The 24,568-nt window shown below is 42.8% G+C and overlaps 1 protein-coding gene across 2 annotated transcripts; it reads left to right on the top strand.

Annotated features, from left to right (window-relative positions):
• The first annotated feature begins 8,626 nt into the window (after nt 1-8,626).
• Nucleotides 8,627-23,866, top strand: hlcs (holocarboxylase synthetase (biotin-(proprionyl-CoA-carboxylase (ATP-hydrolysing)) ligase)). 2 transcript variants are annotated; one of them, XM_056594531.1, is made up of 11 exons: nt 8,627-9,024; nt 9,352-9,492; nt 9,836-9,998; nt 10,171-11,183; nt 12,143-12,322; nt 14,265-14,542; nt 18,976-19,043; nt 19,482-19,642; nt 20,616-20,730; nt 21,063-21,276; nt 22,060-23,861. In XM_056594531.1, the coding sequence occupies exons 1-11, from the start codon at nt 8,743-8,745 to the stop codon at nt 22,229-22,231; spliced, it is 2,787 nt and encodes a 928-aa protein (XP_056450506.1). In that variant the 5' UTR covers nt 8,627-8,742; the 3' UTR covers nt 22,232-23,861. The 2 variants fall into 2 exon arrangements, with proteins under 2 accessions (XP_056450506.1, XP_056450507.1); XM_056594532.1 differs by having other exon boundaries at nt 8,960-9,048; nt 22,060-23,866.
• Nucleotides 23,867-24,568: the final 702 nt, after the last annotated feature.

The raw sequence follows: 24,568 nt of genomic DNA on the forward strand, positions 1-24,568 counted from the left end.
GCCTGGTAACAGATGATCGCGTCGTCCGTTGCAACGCAACAGACGATCGCGTCGAATGACGTGAAAGGTTCACGAACATTCGCGAACCTTCAAGCTCGTTCATTCGCACTTGTCCGTTATCTGTATTGTGATATTTCGTCCTTGACCTGCTTTAAACACTCAGTTTACTTGCTAAATTTGATTAAACAATTGAATACAATACAAATATAAAGTAAAAACAAGTGTTATCTAGCGATCCGTTATCTGTATTATGTTATTTCGTCTTTGGCAACATGAGCGCGAATGTTTTTCGTAACCTGCCCGGCAACGTACAACCCTTACGTAATCAGTTGTCCGTTGCCTGGCAATGGACAACTGATGACGTGCCCGGTACAAATTTGGCACCCGGTACAAATTTGGCGGGACAGCGTCACTAGGCTTTTTTATTCGGGGCTATAAGTGCGTTCACATCGCTGGGAATTATGGGAAAAACCTTTTCGCGACGTCGGAAAGTTTGCGTGGACGCCACCTCATGACGCTGTTATGATTCTACTTCCGTTCGGCAACTGGGGCCAAATTTAGTTAACAGAGTTGCCCAGTTGGTGACTTATGGTGACTCATTGTTTACTAGTGATGCGCATGACCATGTCGGACCTCAACGCAAAAGTTTAAAAAAAATAAAATAAATTGACGTTGCAACCGTCTGTTGCCATCGACTTTGCTCAGATTTAAAGGTTGTGTGCTGGTAAACCAGCTGTAGATAAGGGCAAGTGTAGCCCTCCATACAGTGGCAATACTGTATGTGCTTCTCATAAATAAAAGCAAAAGGATAGTAGATTCATAGGCTACAAGGAAATAAAGGCATTTACTTCTGGCTGTTTTTATCTGATAAATAAACCCTGGTGTGATTCCATTTAGGCACTGTCCGACTGAGAAGCACCTGACTGCGCAGTTTGTATGGATGATCCTCATCCCATTTAGTGAATTATGAACATGTGCTTTGAAGTAAATCCCGTAATTTATTGGGAGCCAATGCAGGGATTTTAGGCTATTGAGGTAATGGGACGGCTTCAATCTGTAGGCTTGGTTGTTTAGTACAATGGCTGCTACAACATCTGTGTCATTTACATAAAGTTTAAATCTCTTTCAGTATACATGGATGAAAAACTGCAGCTTCCATGATCCCCGACAATCAGTCAGAACCTATGTTCCACGCCAAACAGATGGTGGCGGTAATCCTCTTGGTGTGATAAATACCGCTGACGAAGAAGAACTTCTAGATTCGGAGCGGAGTGCACATGAACGGTCGCTGTCGGAAATACGCGTAAACGTGCGCGTCATCACTGACGAGCCGTGTCGTTATCACCAGGAGAGTGAACGCACCATAAAGCCCTGGATATTTTTTTTTATTAGCCCCGAATCTAATTTCGGGGTAAAAAAATATCGCCCCTGGCTGTGATCTCACATTGTTGTATGTCTTCCAACAGGTATGGCAGTTTGTTACCATCTGGATCATCTTTAAAGGGGACCTTTTATGCTTTTTCGACTTTTATGACCTATAAACGTTGTTATAATGATGGATAGTCATGTTTAAGCATACTAAAGTGTCAAATAATGACGTACATGCATTTCAACGTATTCCCTGCTGACAGTCTGGGGTGGCTGTGCAGAGCGGTAAACACTCGGGACAACGTTTGCGATTCAGTTGTTCACATTTCCGGGAAATCATCTATCGCTTTTCCACTGCATGGTACCAGCTCGACTCGACTCGACTCAGCTCGCATTTTTGGCGTTTCCACCGCGAAAACATGGTATCTGGTACCTGAAGTGGCTGCTTTTTTTAGTACCGCCTCGCTCTAGGTTCCAAGCGAGCTGAGCCGATGCTAAAAGGTGACGTCGGCAGACGGCCGGCCACTGATTGGCCAGAGAGTGTGACGAAGTCACGAGAGCGACATGGCAACCATGCTGGTAACAGCCATAGCAGCGCCGCAGCCAACATATTCCACTTCTTCAACTTCTTCAACATGCCAGCTAATAAAAGTAATCGCATCGATGTCCTCCATTGTTGTTATGTGGGTTCTGTCCATGTGTGGGTTGCGTAGGTGTTGTGTGCGTCGCGTACAAAAATATGTCACGGCCCTTTCGCGCAGCCGACCCCGCCCACGTCCAGGAGGTACTATTTGCGGTGGAAAACGACCCGTGCTGCTACCGTGTTGAGTCGTGTCGTGTCGAGTCGAGTAGAGCTACATGTGCGGTGGAAAAGCGGCCTATGTAGATGCACTCCTGCCGCGTCCCGATATGCCTGGTCAAACTGCCCGCGCGCGCGCTTCAAGGAAGGTAACCAATCACAACGGAGTTGGCTTTCTTTCTTTCTTTCTTTCTTTCTTTCTTTCTTTCTTTCTTTCTCCTTCCTCAATTTTTCACCTTGAGACTCCATTCCAATTTTCAAATATTCAGAATAGCTTGGAGTCGTGCGCTCCTTTTCAGATTTTTTAAATATTTTATACTTTTTAAGATATTCTCTTTAAAAATATTCTCTTTTTTAACATGGGAGGCAATGGGAGGACGGCAGAGCCGTCCTCTGGTACTTCAAACTGTTTAAGACGCCGTAATAAATTTTCAACCGTTTATCTTCGTTCAAACCATTTAACAAATCTACACACTTTGATCTTCAATAATATCGAAACGGAATTTCGATATCATTCAAACTTTCTTCAGAATCACAGTTTTAGTTTCAAACCGTCAAATTCTACAGTTGGTCCCATTGAAGCCGTCTGCCCATTCTGACATTTAAATTATAGTCGGGGAGCCAAAGTCTAAAAAATGGGTTGAACCTGACATGGTCTGCCATACTTTTTATTTGTGTTTTTTCTGTAAACTTTGACCCTAAGAACAAATAATTGGAGGGTCTGCTCTGCCGGAAATATCGCGAAAAAAAAATGTGGCCATTTTAGTGTATGCACCCTATATTTTTTAACAGAATAATGGATAAAACGTTTTTTTCCCTCAACTCCTCAGTGGATTGGGTAGGCTGTCAATAAATACATTTCAGATGCACAGAACAAATGTGCTGACAACATCCACTAAAAAAAAACCTCTTAAAACACATTTCTACATGATTTTGCATCAATTTAATGCAAAAGAAATAGGCGTTTTTCTCACTTTCTTCAGTTTAATTCATTGGCAATCAATTATTCCCCCAAGTTATGAAATCAGTCAATATGCCTTTCTCTTCACCAAACAGTATACTCATTCCACAGAAAAAAACTATAAAAATCCAACCAAAATTAATGGATCTGTGATGATTTCACTACTAGTTGGCGATCAACAGGCTCCGAACCTCAATAGAATTTTAGGCTACTCTCAAAATTCCGAAAGAAATATTGAATATTTACACTGGATATTTCTCATGGTTGGTAATGTCCACTTTATTAAACATCATCAACATAACCCTGAACCCAAAGGAAATGTGTCACACAAGAAATATAATGACTTTCATTACTTTATTGCCTCAGATGACAACTAATACAACTTTAACGGAATAAAATAATTTAGCACAACTTAATTAACTAGGTGCAGGTCCCTGTGAGGTGGGATAATCAGGAGGGTGGCACACTGCAGATACTGATCTGGGGACAGACCTTAACCCTCACCACCTGAGGAGACAGCAAACAAGACCGGCTGGCTGGGTTATACAGCAGCGCAGAAAAAACGGAACCCCCCCCCCATCTATCTCTCTCTCACACACACACGCAGGCACGCGGCCTTCTTACATGTCCCTGTCTTCAAGAGCAAGTTCAATCCTTGAACATCTGTTGTGGTTCCCGTGCAGACATGCAATGCCACACTTCACATTGGCTCTTGCATAGGAGCATCCTCGGGCACACATGCTTTTCTTGCAGCGGCAGTATTTGCTGTGTTTGAGTTCAGAAGGTTTTACCTCTTTCAGCATCATGGTTGCCACCAATTTGCCATTGACAAGTTGTCTCCCAAAATCAGTGGCAGCTGGGTAGGTTGGCTGAACCATGTATGCCCGCTTACACACAGCCAACTGATGCAGGGCTCGGCGAAGGTGTAATAGGAAGGCATCTTCAGTTGGTGGGTTAGGGTTAGGCAACGTGGTGGAAGGCAACGCATGTCTCCTTTGAGGCTCGCAAAGAGATGGGCTCGCAGTGCATCTAGATTACCACCAAAGTCACTCCTGTCATAGAGTGACACCATGTATCACCGTGCTGCTGTTATAACCTCTTCCTGAACATCCAGGCTTTCCTCAGGGTCACCATACCTGCACAGCGGCAGAAGGTCTGTCAGGTTTTTAATAGCGGTTGTGTAGGCCTGTCTTTTTTCTCTTCTGTACAGATAGCTCACTGTGCAACATCCGGTAAGTATGTAGGTGCTGAGGAGAAGGGATGTAAGATCTGAAGCTGCAACATCATACTTCCCCACCAGAGCTTCTCTGATGGCATGAATAGGTAGGAAGATATCCATCGTCTTCACCCTCATTTCCTGCAGCCCAGCCATTTGTGTGATGTAGTACATGCACATCATGATCACATCTGTCTGTCGCAACCACTACAGCCCGTTTGTGGTGCAGAAATAGTACTGAGTATGCAATGTGAGCAAACATCCTGGTAACTGCCTCCTCATTTTTCTCACAGGAAAGTTCTGGAAGCTCAACCTGACAATCCGCTGACAAGAGGACGGTGCGACCAGGATCACAAATGATTCCACCAAGAATTTGTGTGCATCCTGCAGGAAGTGAGTTGTTCTAAGTTGCCCATGCTTCCCCCATGTGGTTCAACAGATTAGCTTTATTCAGTGGATTGTGAATGAAGCCTTTCCATTCAGGTATAGGGAGAGTATCATGTTGCTTGTACTCCTTCATTTTGTTGGGGCAGGTCTTCATCCTCTTCTCTTGTTCCTCACCTTTCAGACTTTTAGCAGGGGAGACATCTTATCGATCACCAACAAAGTGGATGCAGTCACATTTGTCTGGGAGGATTCCAATGAGCTGCCTCAGGTACTTTCCTTGCATTTCATGGAAGGTGCTGCTCCCAAGATGTTGGTAACGTTGAATGAACACCTTGGCATCTACTACCATTACAACAGGCTTGTCAGACGGCGGTATTTTGTCCACTTCCCCCCATGAGCTGCCAAGGGATGTCTTTATTGCAGCCAGGTAGTCTGCCTTGTTTCCTTTACGCATTGCATAACTTTGGTCAGGGGACGGATCTGGCTCAAACAGGCTGGGCGCCTTGTCCATTCGTGGCTAAACACTTCCACCTTCCTGTCCTCCTCATAGACCTTTGTGGCTTTGAATGCCATGGATATTGACTTCTTTGGCTTTGCTGCGAAGGTTGAAAGTTTAATTTGGGCTACTTTCTCACTGTCTGTTCGTCTTGCTGCAGCCAGTGCCTCCAGTCCTTTTTCACGAGCGCAGATCAAGTCAGCAGATGGGGCTTTGTGGCCTGTTGAAATGTTGATCAGCTCCTGTTCTTCACATGTGAAAGGATTGATCATCTGGTTGCTGATGACATACATAGCCATAGCTTTGTGGTAGGTGAGGAACGTGCTTCATCAAACTCAGCCATCAAACATGACAGCTTTTTCAGCTGTTCAGTTGCATCAGCACACGCAGAAGTAGCCTTCTCTACATCCTCTTCTGACAGGGCATCTAGGAGTAGTTGGACATTGTTGCTTAGCACACACATGTACTCCAGGTCCTTCTCTTCATCGACCAACCATCTGGCAAATGCCTCCCAGTGTAGGGCAAACATGGCTGCATACACCATTATGTGGGCGTGCAGCATTGCATAGTAGTCTTTCCCGCTGATTTTGTTTGCTGTTCCACGGAGACAGACAGCAGCTTCGACCATGATGTCTTCGATTCCAGTGGACTGCATCAAATGCTCAATGGCTCCAAGGAAATTCTGAGCAATATGGAAGCCACCCATGTGCAAGATAAGTTTGGCATACTTCTCTTTGTTCTTCTTTTGCAGACCCAGAACCAGCTCAAAGATTGCTTGATCACATGTGATGATGGCATACTCTTGACCATGTTTTCTCAACACATCCATGCAGTACTGAACAGACTGTTCAACCACATATGGATTTGTTGGTGACTTGGGGGAGAAAGGACCATAGCTGATCACAGTTGCAGAAGTGGTATCTAGGATGAGAAATGCTTGGAATGAACTCCATGTTGGAGCATCGCAACTTGGTTTCAGGTCCTCCAATAGTACAGTAGGGCAGCTATGCACCAGGTGCCAGAGGATGCTCAGGTGGTCAAGAGGTTCTGCTAGACACACAGGAAGCTTAGGCTCTGTTTCAACTCCAACCAGGGAGCGACTCTTTTGACAATCTTTTAGACTTAGGTGGCTTTCCTTGGTGTGAAAAGGCTGAGAAGATTCCAGGGCTGTTTGGCGGGTTTTCAGTAGAGGTAAACTAACCGTTGGTGTGGGGTCTTCATCTGGATTCTTGTACTGGAATATGTTGTGTGTTGTGCCATGCAGTGTTTGTCCATCCTTTGTGTACTCTTGGAAGTCAAGGTTATCAAATGCAAACTGTGTATCGTCCAACCTTCAGCTTTGTTGGTATGAAGGCACCATCCCTAGTTGTCTGCTCTTCAAATGCCTTTGCCATTGTTGTAATATATCTCTGTGCTTCTTTGTAGCTAATGCTGTTCCCAATTCTATTTAGGAGTGACACAGTTGACTTGCTTCTGGTTTCCTTAAGGATGTACAAAGCTGTCCCAATGTGTATCGGTGTTGGGATCTTGGCAACTGCTTGGCAGACATCCTGGGCAAGGTTGAGAACTTATTCTTGCTGCTTAGGAGTGACTTTCACCTGGCCGTCCTCACCTAACTCTGGAGATGCATCTGTTATCATGATAAACACTTCAAGGACCACACCAGCCTTCACACGAGTTTATTTCTCATGATTCCTCACTTCAAACGTATCCCTGTAGCAGCATTTATTCTCATATATATTTCTTTGCCTAGCAAGTCCAGTTGATATTTTCTCAATTTCCCAACTTCCGGTCGAAGCAAAATAGACACATACCATACCTACGATTCTGAGCATTTAAAAAAAATAGCAAGTCTCTACCCCATTCCTGTGAGTTATGGCTGTTTACAGAAACCCCCAAAATGGGCTAAAACGGCTAAAGCTAGCTAATTAAAGTAGTAATGCTGCTGCTACAGGGATATGTTTGGGATGAGGACTTGTTTGAAGAATGGTGTGGTCCTTTCAGTTAATTACCATTACAATACAATGTAACCATTCTTTTCCCAAAATGCTGAGGCAGATCATGTTTGTGTGTCTGTAAATGTGCCATGATTCTAAATATCCTTGCTAAATGTCTCCATGCTAAATGCCATGATGCTAAATATCCATGCTAAATGTCTTTCGGAATTTTGAGAGCAGCCTACAATTCTATTGAGGTTCTGAGCCTGTTGATCACCAACTAGGAGTGAAATCATCACAGATCCATTGATTTTGGTTGGATTTTTTTTTCTGTGCAATGAGTTTACAGTTTGGTGAAGAGAATGGCATATTGACTGATGTCATAACTTGGGGGAATAATTGATTGCCAATGAAGTAAAGATGAAAATATTGGAAAAAAGTGAGAAAACGCCTATCTTTTTTGCATTAAAATGATGCAAAATCATGTAGAAATGTGTTTTAAGAGTTATTTTTTCAGTGGATGTTGTCAGCACATGTGTTCTGTGTATCTGGAATGCATTTATTGACAGCCTACCCAACCCACTGAGGAGTTGAGGGAAAAAACATTTTTCTAATTCTTCTGATAAAAAATATAGGGTGCATACACTAAAATGGCCACATTTTTTTTTTCGCGATATTTCCGCCAGAGCAGACCCTCCAATTATTTGGTCTTAGGGTCAAAGTTTACAGAAAAAACACAAATAAAAAGTATGTCAGGTTCAACCCATTTTATTGAGCTTTTGAGACTTTGGCTCCCCGACTATTACTAAGACATCGTAACTCGGTCACATTTCAACCGTTTACCATCATTCAAAACATTATACAAATCTACCCACTTGTATCTTCAATAATATCCAAACGGAATTTCGATATCATTTAAACTTTATTCAGAATCAAAGTTTTAGTTTTCAGTTGGTCTCATTGATTTACATTGACGCTGGAGCGTGAGGACGTTCAGCAGTCGATTGGGCAACTTTGGGAGGACGTTCAGGCAGTGTTGCCAGATTGGGCGGTTTTTCCCCACTCTATTGAGCTACTTTTAATCACCCCTCTCTCTCTCTCTCTCGCTCTCTCTCTCTCTCGCTCTCTCGCTCTCTCGCTCTATATATATATATATATATATATATATATATATATATATATATATATATATATATATATACACACACACAACGTCACTTTGCACTACAGCACTAACGACGTATTCCCTGCTGACATTTTATTATTATTTTTACAAATAATAAACATGGCAATCTGGAATACCAGCTTTTCTCTTCCTTCTACCAACGTACCTTCTTTACTTGATCCAGACAGCATGCAATAATGAATGCTTTGGATTTCCCCCCCTGCTAACACGGGACGTTCTCATCATCCACAATTGTTGGACCAAGGGCTTTTAATTTGAAAAACGCGACTTCGGAAGTACTTCTTTCGCTGTCGCTGTGTTTGTTGACACAGATAACCTAGTTAGCCTGATATGGGGTCAATCACAAGGCTCACCAGAGGAATAACCATGGCTTCATAAAGAAAGTCCATAAGATGTTGATAACATTATGTTACGTGTATCTATGGGTGCGCTGCCAGAAGTGTTACTCGGTGGTGATAAAGAAGACACTGCGACGGCGCCTTGCGGAGAACCGCTCGATCAGCTTCACCTTCTCCGTCCTCAACCCAGAGAGACCCCCGACCTGCTACGACCAGGCGGTACACACACAGCCGACCAACGACAATGGTTTACACACACACCAGCAGTCCTCTCCGCCAGAAGAAACCATCTTACTGAAGCTCCGGAATAAAGCTGTGTACATCACGGAGCACCAGGTGATGTTCTGTTAGGAGCACCAGGTGATGTTCTTAGGCGCACCAGGTGATGTTCTTAGGCGGACCAGGTGATGTTCTTAGGCGCACCAGGTGATGTTCAGTTCAGCGCTACATTAGCTCATCACCAGTTGACCTCTCTGCAGCAGAGGCGCGTCTCAAATCTATCTATCCGTGTACGGATGACTTACCAATACCATGACAATATTGTTTACCATCATGTCAATAACTTAAACTTTTGACTTTGTCACCTGTAGACATACTTCAAATATACAATTATAAATATGTGCTCTATATGAAGATGTGGATTGTGGATGTCTGCGTCTTCAGGTATGCCTCGACCTCACCAGGTGGACTCTGTTGGGGTCTGCTATGGTGGGTGGCCAAAGGATAGAGGACGTTTCATTCATTGTGGAAGGCCCTTTGGGAAAGGATGTTGTCCAGCCTCCTCCTCAGACATCCAATAAGAAAGTACGAACAACACCCCAGAGCCATTGTAGTTGTTAAAGTCATAGTTTACTGCAGGTATGTCAATGTGGTGGACTTTGTGGACGAGGCTGTTTGGTTAGAACTTGCATTCTGCTTTGATGAAAGCATGATGACTCTTTTGTTCATCATCTTGAAATTATGTGATTGGATAGAAACAGCCACCTTTGTATGAACATGGGTCGTATAATGATAACTCTTCAAGAAGGTCTCAGACTTGAGAGTTAATCATTCTTAATAGCTCCTGGTTTTAAGTGATGGGTTTTAAGTGTTCTATAACTGGACAGTGTTATGTGCATTGATTTGACCTCTAACCCGTCCTTTCCAGGTGCTGAAGTGGTCTGATTACTGTATCCCCCTGGCCTGTAGCCCTGGCCCACCCTTCAAGGCTGTGGCCCAAGCCACTCTGGATAACTTCAGTCGTCTGGGAGTGGCCTTCATTGAAGATCGTCTGCGGCTCGACAATGGTCTCATGCCTTCAAAAATTGTCTGTAAGTGAAAATCAGTGTTCCTGTTGGACTGAATGCATTTTTCTTTTGATCCCATATCTTTTTTGATCCCATATCTTTCATATGTATTTTTTTTACAAACTGATACAATTGTATGCAATTAAGTGGCAATAGAGTTATTGATTGAAGATGTTTATTTAAAAAATGTCCATAGCGGTCATCCTCCAAGAGTCCAACATCAACACGCTGTTTGAGAAGCTACGTTCAAACAGCCCCTTGTCAGCCAATTCACTGATTTCGGAATCGTGCAAAAGGTTAGCGGAGGACCAGCAGAAGCCGTGCCGGAAGGGGAGCCTTCTCCTGGATCCAGAGGCCAGGAGAAGGCTGGACGACAGGAGGGGTTCGGAGCCTCTCTGCAGTTCCCTCGGTCAGGGGTCCCTGGTCAGGGAGGAGGGTCGCTCATCGAGGAACACGGAGCACATGGAGGGCCACGGCCACCACCTCCATCTGTCCAGCTGCAACGAGTGTCTGGAGCTGGAAAACAGCACAATCCTCTCGGTCAAATTCGCCTCAGCCGAAAACATTCCCAACCTTCCCGACGACGACGGCGACGACTCCTCCTGCGTGGACGGCGGCGTCGGGACTCTGGCTGAGTTTGAAGATGACGCGGGGGGACTTCCCAGTCTCAACGGCCTGGTCGGCGGCAAACCGCCCAACGTGCTGGTGTTCACGGCCGGGTGCCAGGAGCGCTTCCACAGAATCCACCAGCTGCTGACCGAGTGCGTCGACACGGACGGCAGTGTGGTGTACCACCTCCGGCCCGAGCAGGCGCTGAGTGAGCCGTGGCTGGAGAGCACCAAGCTCTTGGTGCTGGCAGAAGAAGAGCCTCTCTCCCCTCAGCTGCAGGCCCGCTTCCTCAGCTACCTGGACCAGGGGGGCCGGGTCCTGGGGCTGTCCTCCACCCTGTGCCCCGCGGGGCTCTCCCTGGACAGGCCCACGCGGCACAGCGGCAAGCGGGCGAAGACGTTGAGCTTCACCAGGGAGGACAGTACGGAGCTGGAGCTCAGCGTGCTCCCCAGCGGGAGTGTGTTTGTGAGAGACGTGGTGGGCGGCGGGGAGGTCGAGCTCTGGGGGGAGCTGAAGGGGGCTGTCTCGCAGGGCCAGACGGACATGGTCATTATCAGGATAACGCATGGTGACGACGGCGGGGAGGCGGTCCTGTGTCAGGTAACACTGCCGTTTGGCTCGTTGCTCTACGTTGACTGCGTCCGCGTTTCATTCATTTACTTTGGTCTCGCTTAATAAACCAGTGTGTGCAGTTGTATGCAAATATTGCATCATTTGACAGGATGACACTGGTGATGGTATGAACTAGAGAGAACCTGAAGCCCATTTTATGAAGGAAAAAGGAAACATGGCCTTTGATTTGATGTATTAGTCATTACGCCTCTTGATGTTGTAAGGTAAAGTCATTTCCTTATTAGGCCATGGCCTGTTTCATATTGACAGGCCTTTCTGAACAAGATAAACAATAAAATACAATACAACTTTAAAATTAATCCCACTAGGGGCAATTTGTTCGAGCAGCTTGTTGTACGTAAAATACAAACAACAAATACACATACACAACTACGGAGCATTTAGTAGTCGAATTGTAGAGGGGATGAATAACTTGGAATGACGGTTAGTTCTACAAGCAGGGAAAGCGTAGCGACGCCCTCATGGCAGCACAGAAAATTCACTTGTAAGAACATGACCAGAAGATGCCAAAATACCTGCTGCTTTCATGATGATTTGCCAATTGCAAAAATAACTCGAGTCCCTTTGTTTCACTTATTATCTGCTGTGAAACCAGCAGATAAAAGAAAAGCTCTGGAGACTCTCAATGAAAGATTGATTAAAAACGACGAGGATGACGGGACTGGCTGAATTTAGTTTGCGGAGAAGGTGAATTCTCTGTTGCCCGTGCTTCACAATAGCCTCAGTGTTCACATACATTTTAAGGTGATGAACCAAATCTGATGAGAGCTAGTTATTTTCATTGAAATGCTGGTCCTACGATACAAATTTTAATTAATATGATAATGTCTGTCCATTTGATGTTAATTTTAAATTCTCAACAGTATTGCATGCATTATTTTTTAATATAATTTTTGTCTTTCTATCTATAACATTGTTGACTACAGGTACACCTGGAGTTGGCTCCTAACTGTGAAGCTGTGGCTTCAGAATGCTATGATAAGCTAAAGGTTAGCAATGCAAGGCGCTACGAGGTGCTGACTGAAATCCTCACCTCCCTGGGCCTGAACTGTGAGCTAAACCAAGCCCCGGTGTCGAGCCCCATCTACCTTCTCTCGACCTCGTCGGTAAGCCCGGTTTCTTATATCAGCTGATTGGGATTTCCGTGCTGCACCTGTTATGGAAATATAAAATATTTGGCATTCAGGAGGCGGTATGACTGGTGTCCCTGTATTGCTTCAACGGTGATATCATACAATAGCCATACATTACGATTGTATGTTGAATAATGTGTAAGAGGCTTAATCATCATCAGCATCATTTAGGTCTGTTTATCAACATAAGGTGTGGGGTACGTTGGAGGAATTTTCTTCTCTCAACCTCTCAACATAGTGTTTTGAAGTGTGTGCCATTATTAGTACAGTACCTCGTTCAGAGATATGGGTTGACACATTTGTACTTTTAGGTATCATTTGTGTCGGATTGGCTTTAGCATTCATTCTCCTTTCTTCAGGTGTGCCTTTCCGAGACATGCCACAAGGGTGCATCCACACTCCACATTGCTGGCTCATTTCCTTCTTTGTATAGGATATTTTGTTCGGATAATGAAGATGTGTTTAAAGGGAGAAAGGTATTGCGGTAATGCTATTGAGGTTATTCAAGACGACTCAATTGTTAATGAAGTTTTACCTTAACAAAAAAGTAACCAATATGTAATCAGCAAAATGAAAATAACTAGAAAAACTGCTGTTGGAACTCCTTCTCTATTCAAAGATCAGACAATGAAGCATGGTTAAATTAAGTTAAAGTGATTGTGATTGTAATACCAATGACCCATTACATTATGGATGTGATGACAATTTCGATGTTTTGGGGATTTAGATTCTATACAAATCTACAGTCAATGTCTGTATTATTATTATTTATTTATTTAGGTATTTAAGTTGGTGCTCCCAATGTTTATGACATTGTAATAATTCAAATTATAATAGATAATAATAAATAAATGTGTCTTTAAAGTGTAAGTCTGGCGAAAATTTAACCCAGGGTCTTTTTCTGCATGAAAACAGATCAAATAAGCCGTTCCGATTAATGTCTTCGTGGTTCCACCAGTATAGAACTTGTCCGGAGTAACGCTAACAGCCCAAATGGCTAATAGTGCATTGGCTAGGTGCGGTGCGCCAAACGCTCCCAAATCTGCATTTTTTTAACCACTGATATCGATCCAAATAGCACCAAACCACTGCAATAGCATGAGTAGGGTCCATAAACAAAAATGTATTTAGAGTTCATTAAAAAATACTGTTTTACAAGTCTGGGCCTTATCGGATGGTCCATGTTTGCGGGAAGTCCATACAAGTCGAATGCACCGGAGTTCAGTTCAAGGAGGAAAGTTTTGGAATTTATAATTTATGTAATTTATATTTCTAAACAATTTCTAGAGAGTCCTGACATGGAAATGAAAGGAGTTGCATATATAAGATACAGCAAAAAATAATGTCTCATAAATGTGGCTACAATCTCGCGTGACACGTTGTTGCCGGAAGACGCACTGCACACGTGAGTGAAATAGTAGTACCTGTCGTCCCTTCCGGCAATAGACATCATGCTCCGTGTGAGATCTCGAGTGGCATTTTAGTGCTGCTGTCAGGGATTTTTTCAGTTTTTACCAACTTTTCCAAAGTATTTTCTAACTATTATTAACTAATATTTGACCAAACTGCCACAAACAACAAAGTATACGTGTTTTTTTGCCTTCTTTTTGCATTGCATTCAATAATCGACTAGTAAGGACTTTCCTTTGAGAGTAGCTGGTAGGGGGACCGTTAGTAATTATTTTTTTAATAAACTCCGGGTTCCCCAACTACATTGGTGTTGCTTCGTTTTATGTGTAATGACCCTAGTTGTGCTACTGCAGAGGTTTGGTGCTATGTTGAGCAATATTAGTGGTGAAAAAAATGCAGATTTGGAAGCATCAACGAAAATATGTCTTTATTTGATCTGTTTTCATGCAGAAAAGGACCCTGGGCTCATTTATTTTCAAATCACCCCCATCCTTCCTCTTCTTAGGCCAGCGAGGCCAGCTTCCTGAAAACGTTGCACAGCTCTGTGGACAAAGACTCGTACCTCAGGCTGCCCAAGGTGTCTCTCAAGGTGGTGTCCAGCGCTGAGCCCGACGGCCTGGTCCTGGAAGCAGGCTGCCTGGCGCTGGTGACCCGTCCTCCAGAGCCCCCCAGCTGGGACCACTTCAGCTTGGACACCTACAAGAGCCACCTGCGCACACGCACCCTGGGGCGCACCGTGCTCTACGCCGACGTGACCCCCACCACCATGGACCTGCTGGAAGGGTGAGGGGCGCCCCTACTCTATGGGAGGGGGAGGGTTTGTAGAGGTCTGTTTGAAGGGGGAATGCTCATATTATCATGGGTCAGAGAAGGATTTTTACTCTGTCTGAGCTGGCCTCCAAGCTCCTCTGACTCGCAAAATGACGAAAGAGGGGGTATCAATGCAGTAGAAGTATCGGCATGGGACCAGTGATTCACTCTGGCCGAAGCTCCGATGATAACATGAGACAATGATATGATCATGCCCCCCCCCTCATCTTGCTCCGTCTCTGTGGTGATATGTATTCAGAGGAATGAAAGCAAGCAAGAGAGCATTGTGCATTTTAATTGAGAAGTTTGCTGTTGAACCACAGGTGTGTGTGTGTGTGTGCGTGCGTGTGCGTGTGCGTGGAGGGGGTTGGAGGGGAGTTTGGTGGGGCTGGAACTAATTTTAAGTGCTTGAGTGACCTCAGTGTAGGAGAGGCAAGTTTCACCTAATAGACGTCTTTGTCTCGGTCCAAACATGCTCACTTCTTGGTACTTGCCATTCAAGGCGGGACGCCCACAGCAGGTGGGAGCTATTAGAGCTGTCATAAAGATTGAAAAATGGATTGCGGACCGGTGTTGGACTGATTGGATTTGACACTGTTGTCATTAGGGTTACAGCGTAAGGAAAGTAGGCTAAATGACTTGGCCAAGTCAGCAGAAACACAATCGCTCCAGTGCCATTTTCCACTTAATACTGGATTCCACGCAATGTTTTTCAAATAATACCAGATTATACTGTTGCCTGAGAAAAGCCCTGTTTATTTTGATGCATTCCCAATGAGCTGCATTTGTTGTTAGGATGATGATCGTAATGAGAGAGTTTCCTAAGTAGAATGCAATGCCTGCTAGATCAAACCTCTTACTCTATTTTTGGTACTTAGATATCTTTGTTTAACTAAAAATATGTGAGCCATATATATTCATTTTTTCTATGTTGCCCTGATAGTTAAATTTAAGATTAAATAAAAAAGTACTTAATATTTCAACTCTATAATCAGGTCTGTACTTTTTTGTAAGATTTGAATAACTGCTAATTTGAAATTGAAATGTATTTAGTATAAATATAAAGTAAATTACTTTATTTATTTAATTTGTTTTCATAATCTTAAAATACAAATCACATTCACCCAAGCTTGAGGTAGACCGCTAGAATCACTTTCACACTTTTCTTCCTCTTTTCACTTTTCCTTTAATTTATCTGCTACCAAATTTGGCACTAAAGATCAGTGGGTTATTAAACCCATTTGAATGAACAATGGCCGAGGGGTTTATTATATATTACGGATAAATAGACCACATAGGGCGTCTTATTAAATAGACAGAGGACTGGTCAGTCCCCAATGGCCCCTATAGGATCAGGGATCCAGAACACTGCTGTGTTGACAGTGCAGAGGCTTAAGGCTGAGGCCTGATTAAGGCTGAGGCCTGATGGCCACAGGGGCAGCCTGTTTGCTCAGAGTATTAACGCTTTGTTAGACAGGGAGCTGCTAATAATGGCTAGCGCTTCCACAGAGACTTGTGTTCTCAACAGTCTGCCCCTTTGTAGCTTGGACATTTCTGCAGCGAAGTGAGGTTGTCCAAATTTTTTTATTTCATGTCAAAGACGCAATAATTAAGAAAAGCTCCCCCCCATGCACTCAACTTTATTTTAGCAGTACTTCTGTACATTCAATTTGTTAACCAGACACTATTCCTCTCATTTCTTATTAAGTAGCTGGGATGAATGCAATTTGAGTAATTAAATCTTAAAACATTCCGTCTTAACTCAGATCACATATGATAACAAGTCACATATCCTTAAACTGAAACGAGTAGTGTCAGCCCAGAAACTATACTTCTGTCGAGGTCATGTACACAGTTCTCTCAGCGAGTCTGTGACTGTGTAACTAGCAGCTTGTTTTTGAGGTAACATTGCAATCACCTAAACCAATGCCTAACTGTCATCCAATAAGAAGATGACTCTTCTTACTAACAATTGCGTCTAGCATTTTATCATTTCATGGTGACTAGTTTTGACTAATTCCTTACCATTTGCTACTTTTTTTATGGTTTGGTGTAGGCAGGCTCTCTGATCTGCATTAAAAGAAAAAGGCATTCAATTAATTTCATACGATACGACTCTTGTTTGAAATTTCCTTGCCCTACATTTCTAAGTTTAGCTTGTCTTCCATATTTTTTTTATGTCTTTTCATAATTTTATTTATCAGTACCAGCTTAAAGAAGCAGTTTTCTTTTTTTAAAGAACCACTTAACCAGAGAGTCCAAATAATCCATTTACAGCTTGAACAATCCAGCTTTCAGTGCAAAAATGCAACAGACAATTCTCTCGTATCATCCAGTGTAATTCGATTTTTATCCCATCTTCTTGGTCCTACCAGAGTCAGAAATCATTCTTGTTCAGATTTATTTAATATTATAGCAAAAAGCCTTTTAATTCTATTATTAAAAAAACATTTCCAAGCATGGTTGAATACTGTTGAACCAACACTACATTGTAACACCATCAATACAAATAAGGTAACACTTACTTAACAAGGGGGTCCTCTTGTTAAAGCTGTTCCAGTTGTACAGCCAAAGCCCTAGCAATCAGTGTTTGTTTTGACATGAAATCCAGTATTCAAGCTGACATTGTACGGCATTAGGATCCTGTTTCCTATGAAAAACACCAACCCGTGAATGCAAACGGGGATCTGGTGGAGAGAAACTGGAAGCCTCAAAACTTCAGCAAAAGGTTTGCACATAAAAATTAAATTGGTCCAATTGACCTTTCTTGCTCCACTTCCAATTATATGATTGTAAGCAGATGGTTTAAACCCCTGTTTTCTGAACCCAGAACATGTGGTGCATTGCACTTTCCTTCTCTTTTCCTCAGTGAGAAAACGCCAGCCTCTGGAGCCTGGGTCACTTCAGACCATCACCCCGGGGGGCATAGGCCAATGGCAAAAAAATAGGTCACTTTAACTTGCACTGTTGTTTATTCTTTAAATGACCAAATCCACATAAAGGTAAACAGAGATTTTACATTCACCAACCTAATCATTTTTCCAATGTCGTGGGAGTGTGTGTTTTTCTTCGATTGAACAAAGGAATTTAGACCAATGTGTTGCTGACCCTCAATATTGGGACAACTCTGTCTTGCTGTGTGGAACAGGGCTGGAGAAAGAGGCTGCCCTTGTTCATGTGCATTATCTGCCTCTGAGTAATGGATAAAAGCTTATGTTATTGATCAATTCCAGTATAGGTTTATATGGAAATTAAAAAAATTCTGTTCTGCAGTTAACGCGATTAGTTTAATCGCATTTACAGCTTATTTTGTCTTCTTATATTGATTACCTCTTTGAAGCTGGTAAATGATCAATGCAAACATTGTTATGAACAGGCAACCCTTTTTTTTGCCAATTAGCATCAGTAGCAGATGAAATCTTTTAATTTCAAAATGCAGTCCTATAGGTTTAACTGCCACTAGAAGAGCAAGAGGTTGCGCCGGTCAATACGGCTTCGGTCAAAATGATCCCGTTGCTCACTGTTGAAATAAAGTATCCATCCAAGGGAGCGGCAGATGAAAAATAAATATAAGGAGTATCTCTGTATCACTAATACAGGCCAGTGTTTAACCGTGTTCAGGGATTTATTTTTGCCGTTTCCCTCTCCATCTGGCTCTAATCAGTCAACCAGAGGGTAGCAGAGGTTTGCTTTTAACTGCCCTCGCACCGCAAGGCTTAACTTCTTCAAGGCGTGAAGCTGGCAAGACCTAGCACCCAGATATCTGCCTGAAAACCTTTGCGTCCTATCTAGAGGTTTATAAGTCTGAAATTCAGATCCTGCAGCTACTGCGTGTACTCTCTGGCCACGTGTGAAATGTTGAAGAACCTGCCCAAATTCATGTTTTACAACTTCAGGGACCCAAGGGTGCAGGTGAATAAACTGTCTTGAATAATTTCTTGTGTACAGGGTGCATAGAAATGTCCAATTTGTTTTGAAATGTTCTTTATTGTTGTTGCTTGGATTTTTTTTGTGGCGCTTTTTAAAATATTTAATATATTTTGGCTTTGCAGTTGCTAATGGCTCAAGGGCTGTGTGCATTTAAAAAAAAAAATAGAAAACAATTTGAATGATTTTTATTGTACGATTTTTCAGCTCAGAATTTACTGAGCCATTTTATTTTGACCTAGACACATTAAACACACTCACACACGCACACACACACTTACACACATAAATAAACAGAGCAATCATCTGCTTTTATTGGCCGTCTCTTATTGAATATATGTGGGCTGAAATATGTTTATTATTCATTACATTGCGTGTTGATTTGCAGCCAACCTTTGCATTGTTAAATTTGCGATGTTCAAATGATCCATAGTAATAATTTCATGTGTATTCTGAAATATATCTTGACTTTTCTTCAGGATGGTTGTGAACTTACCGGAGAACGTTGGGTTGATCGCTGTAGCTGGTCGACAGAGCCATGGCCGAGGTCAGTCTTTAACACAAAGAGAAACCACTGTGTAATATCAACGGATCAACCTTTCAGAAAACATTTTGACTTAGGCAGTGTGTGTTTTTATTAATGTACAATGAATTGTCCTCCCCAGGTCTGTTTTTTTGCGAGGTAGTTGGGTATCCTTTTGAATTGCATTTTTTGCTCTCATTTGGAAGGCTAACTTTAAATCTATTACACTGAGCAAACGATAATATGAATAATAAAAGTCCAATGAAAGTAAATGTTAGTACAAAACAGTAATTTGTTTCTATTACTCAGAGCAGTGTGAGTAATCAGCTGTCTGTCCCTAGGCTGTCACCTTCAAGACATAATTACAATCAATTGTTTTGGTTGATCGATCAGTTGATTTGATGTGATCATTAGGTTTAATAGTGAGTAAGTTTCCCTGTGTCTGTGTTTGTGGTGCTCCAGGTCGGGGAGGTAATACCTGGCTGAGTCCGTTGGGCTGTGCCATGTTTACTCTGCATGTGAAAGTGGCCCTTGGCTCCAGACTGGGTCAGAGGATCCCCTTCCTGCAGCACCTGGCTGCCCTGGCCGTTGTGGAGGCCGTGTGCACCCTGCCCGGTTACCAAGTAAATAAACTACAGGATCCCTTAAGTTTACCCCTTAACCATCCCCTCCTTGATCAATGGGTCGGCCAGTTCCTTGTGTTCAAACTCTTCACTTCAGGAACCGCTTTTCCATCATCTAGGGAAACAAGAGCTGTAGATTTCTGCTAGCCATCATGAATTCATCTTTGTCTGGTAAAAAGCTTACATACCGAATAATTTATTCATGTTTAGTGTAACAAAGTAATGCTATTTAACTGACATGACCAATTAAGTCCAAATTCCCCAAAAAAATCTTCTTGCATAATAGTTGTTTTACCTTTACTGGGGCAGTTGTGGTAAAATGGATAAGTTAGCCTGTTTATTTTGGCTTCAGTTTTTAACATGAGACATTATAAATGCATCTTTACAATGCATGCTCTGAATGTCAAATTGTCATTATTTAGTAATTAATGTAAGCTTTGTTTTTTATGGAAAATCTTGAAATATAATCACCAATAATGTTTTGTCAATCAAAGGTCTTTCAATTGATATGAAGATTTGAAATAAGAAAGATATGTACTTTCTTATGTAATATATATTTTGTATATAATAATGATAATTGCATTATCTTCAGTTTGACTGAAAACACAAGGGTGTCCTAAGAGCAATTCGGATTGGATTGACTCTGATTCTTGACGTTTTGGATTTGGCTTGTTTTGACCAGAATTTAAACCTCTAACAATGTCTATGCCCTTAAGAAAGGATGGTAGTGGCTGCATGGAGTGAGCATACGCACAATATTAAAGGAAGAGGAAAAAGTGTTGAGGGAACTAGTAGAGAATTTTTATGTTAAAGATAGGTAAATGTTAGAGAAAAGGTTATCAAGAATCGGAAAGTAAATTTATGTGGGCAAATAAATATTGATGGTTGGTTCTAATTCTTTATACACAGTTAAAATCAGAGATTTTGTAAATCTACAGCAAATTAATTTGGGTGTATCTGTTGTCTGCTTTAGGACATAGACTTGAGAGTGAAGTGGCCGAATGACATCTACTACAGCAACAAAATCAAGCTGGGAGGAGTGCTGGTTACCTCCACACTCATGGGGTCAGACTTCCATCTACTTATAGGTAAGGTTATTTTTTTTGTCTTCTTGTTTCAGACGTGTATCAAGTGTCGCCCCTACAGATCCGATACCAAAGAATCACAGACCTTCATTGGTTCTGAATACTAGTGACACTGAACTCGCCCACTATTGGTCACAATTTGCAACTTTATTTACACAATCAAAACAGCACAAACAATGCATGCGTCCCAAGGGATTTCAAATAAACATTTGCCATAATTAAGATATTAATTTCTGCAAAGAAACATGAGCATAATGTACAGCCAAAGGCATCCAGCTCTAGCCGGTGGATCAACACCCCGATGGCTTCATTGGTGTGTTCAATACACCCGACAGGCTGCGGCTTCAACGTCAGCAACAGCAACCCCACCATCTGCCTCAACGACCTGGTGGCCCTCCACAACCGCCAGCACGGCACCAGCCTGGCACCACTGAGCATCTCTCTGCTGATCGCTCGCTCCGTCTCCACCCTGGAGGCCCTCATCGCAGACGTCCAGGAGAAGGGGCCTGACGCCGCACTGCCCACCTACTATAAGAGATGGATGCACAGGTAGAGGGGGGGGGGGGGACACTTTACACATGGCCGGAGCGGGGGGTGGAAACATAGCGAGGGGAGGGGGGGGATTGTGCTCGGCTCGCGCACGCACCAACAGATGCCACGCACGGCAGACGCAAAGTAAAAGGTCTCGACTGAATTAAGCGTTTGCTCACCTCTGAGACGTTCTCCACCGCTGATGTTGTGTCGTTTTATTTAGGTTCGATTTTGTTTTTATCTCTGGAATAATGACGGGAGGTTCGGACCTCGGTGACCCCCCTGCCGGCTACGGGCTTATCATTTGAATCATCGGCCACCATTTAAATACGTTAAATACCTGTGTGCTCAGAATGTACACAAAAAGCACATTGGGAAGGAGGTATTTTCTCGATCCAGTCTTTCAAAAAAGGATCTATCTGTTTTAGATCTAGGTTATACATATGCAGCTGGGGGGGAATCTTGAATCAGATCGGCTGAAGTTCAACAATACTCTATGGTGGGACATTAGATTAGGACAATTAATTAATGAACTGTGATATAATACTATAATAATGTTAATAAGAATAACGCTGTGAGTAATAAGTGTGTGCCGTTGCTCCTATCGCTCATACTCAACGCTGTGTACTAGCTATACAATAACAATCCACAGTCAGCGTGGGCTGTTACCATGGGGATAACACCTCCCGCCTCCTCCTCAGAGCGCTCAGCTCAAAGCGCTGTCGTTGTCCCTCAGTGTTTGACCTGGAGACAGAGGTTTCACCCCCCCTTCACTGTTGTGTGTGTGTGTCTTCTCTCCAGCGGGACGCGGGTGCGGCTGTGGAGTGCCGACGGCCCCGAGGCCGAGGTGGTCGGTCTGGACGACAACGGCTTCCTGCAAGTGTACAGCAAGGAGCAGGGCGTGGTCTCGGTGGAGCCCGATGGGAACTCCTTTGACATGCTGATGAACCTGGTGGTGTCAAAGCAGCACTAGGGCCGCACGCAAACGACCAACGGCGTCCTCCGTGACACGACGTCCCGCCCGTTCTATCGTATCGATGAGTACGCCTTGCCGCAGGGACTGCATGTCTGGACTCGTTTTCTGCACCGCGAGGTCGAACCCTGCACCCGCGGGCTGGGAATTCATTCTGTGTTTGTATGCTAAGCCGTGTCTTCAATGAATTCTGTACTGTGTACCAAACAAAGATCAATTGCAATTGAAAATTCCAGTTGATTTTTTAACACTACGATTTGAAGTTCCCGTGGATCTCGCATTTGTATGTAAATATTTCCTGTTCATGGCGTCTCCATGAAGCTAAAAACTAGCTCTTAATTAGTGATCATTCCAGATGGTTTAAAAACATGTTGTAAAAATTTAATGCATCCTTTTTGCGATTTAACATGGCAAACCACAAACACTTTATTTGCGACTAAGAGTTTTCTTAATTTAGGTTGCTCTATTGAATGGTGTGTTGTAGCATTAGAACTGTATCTAGAGAAAAATTGGTCATTGTTGGCTAATTTATTCAAACAAAGACTGGCTTTAATAAGTGTGGATATGTATTGTATCTGTTCATCAATACCACAAACCTTTATTTAAATATTGCAGTTTAACTGATAATGGCATCCTTCCTTCCGACAGGGTTTTGGGGAGTTCTTCCTTGTGTCAAAAGTAATAAAGAAAATTTAATCGAAATCCACTTAATTCACACAAATTTAATACACTCATTGCATTTTTTTAAATATAATGAAAAACTGCATTTGCAGTATAACAGTTTTGGGGAATTTCATACATTTACATTTGTATGTGGCTGGCTCTCATGTATGACATATGATAATTATATTTTGTTCAACGTATTAATATAATGGACAATACCGTACACATCTGCTAGAAATAATAACTTGAATATACCGACAGCACAAACACTCAAACCAGCGTGTGCTTCCGCCATCGCAGTAGGACTGATGGACCTCTGTCTATGGCACTAGGACTTTGATGACCTCTGTCTATCGCATAAGGACTGGACAACTGTCTCACAGAGTGACCATTGCGGATCAATTTTATTTCAGGATGTTGGATGTTTAGGGAGGAGACTCACTACAGATTACTGCAGTGGCGATTGCTCTATGACTGCAGGGAAAGCTCGGCTTCCCCTAAAAGAGTCAAATCGTCCTAACCTAGAACCATTTGAATAGCCACATGAATGGGCTCTGGTACACTTTTCTCCTTGGTGAAGAAACATGGAATAAAAAATGCAAAACACAGGACTTTGAATTCCTACAGTAAGTATCATTCCCGATGGTCTATAAAAAACTTGAATTCATTTTTTTTCTCGATATGAATTATGCTATGTTCAATATGCTATGTTCAATAATGCGGTTGCCACCATATTCCTCCCATAAAAGTCTTATTCGATTATGCTACAAAAATTACATGAGTTTATTGTACATTTTCATAAGGGTGGTGTGGCCTGTTCTGAGCGGTCATGGCTACAACCATAGGGGGGAGGGACGGCCCCTAGAATGCCCCAGTACATGATGTGTTCTAGAGGGACATCAGATAGACCAACCCAGTCTCACGGAAATACGTGACACTGTCACTGTCAAATACAAAGGGCTTTTTTCTCTCAGTGATACCTTTTAAATTTTAGATTTAAACTTAAATTCATCAGTTGGATTTACCAAATGCCTCTTGAGGATTTAGTTGTGCTCAGGGTGCAGTAAGTGGAACGTCCACATTGGATGACAGGGAGCATACAGATGGGGGGAATGTAACTGTAAAAGAGTGCATTAAAGAATAATTAACATCAATAAATATTTTTTTCATGCTACAAACTGATCTAGTATTTTACACATTAAATTCCAATAAATGTCATAATTCAGATAAGAACCTGTAGCTGAGGCTTTGCGTCGCCCTCCACACCTCCCCCTCGGCTTGCCTCGTCTGGCACAGTCACTATTGGAGCCGCATTGAGGTCCTCCACCAGAACCTGCCCGTTTCCTCTCCTCAACTGTGTGTTGAAATGAAAATTCAATAGTTTAAGGTACTGAAACCGAGACAGGTGACAAATGAAAAACGAAAATGAAACCTAGTGTTTTAGTAAGGTGTTAAACAGCTTAAATTTGCTTAGGCATCGATACTCCATGTCTATGGAACACTACTGGAGGGATGGAGCTCAATTCTTCCAGAACATTTTCCCTAATTTGGTGTTTTGATGGTGGTGGTGGATAGACCAGAATCTCTGTTAAACTGGATAGAGATGAGTCCATAGGATATGATTTTCATCCTTGTCAAACCTTTCTGTGAGCCCTTGTGCCGCGTACATTTATT

This window comes from Gadus chalcogrammus, chromosome 7 (genome assembly GCF_026213295.1).
Source record: "Gadus chalcogrammus isolate NIFS_2021 chromosome 7, NIFS_Gcha_1.0, whole genome shotgun sequence".
NCBI classification, from domain to species: Eukaryota; Metazoa; Chordata; class Actinopteri; order Gadiformes; family Gadidae; genus Gadus; species Gadus chalcogrammus.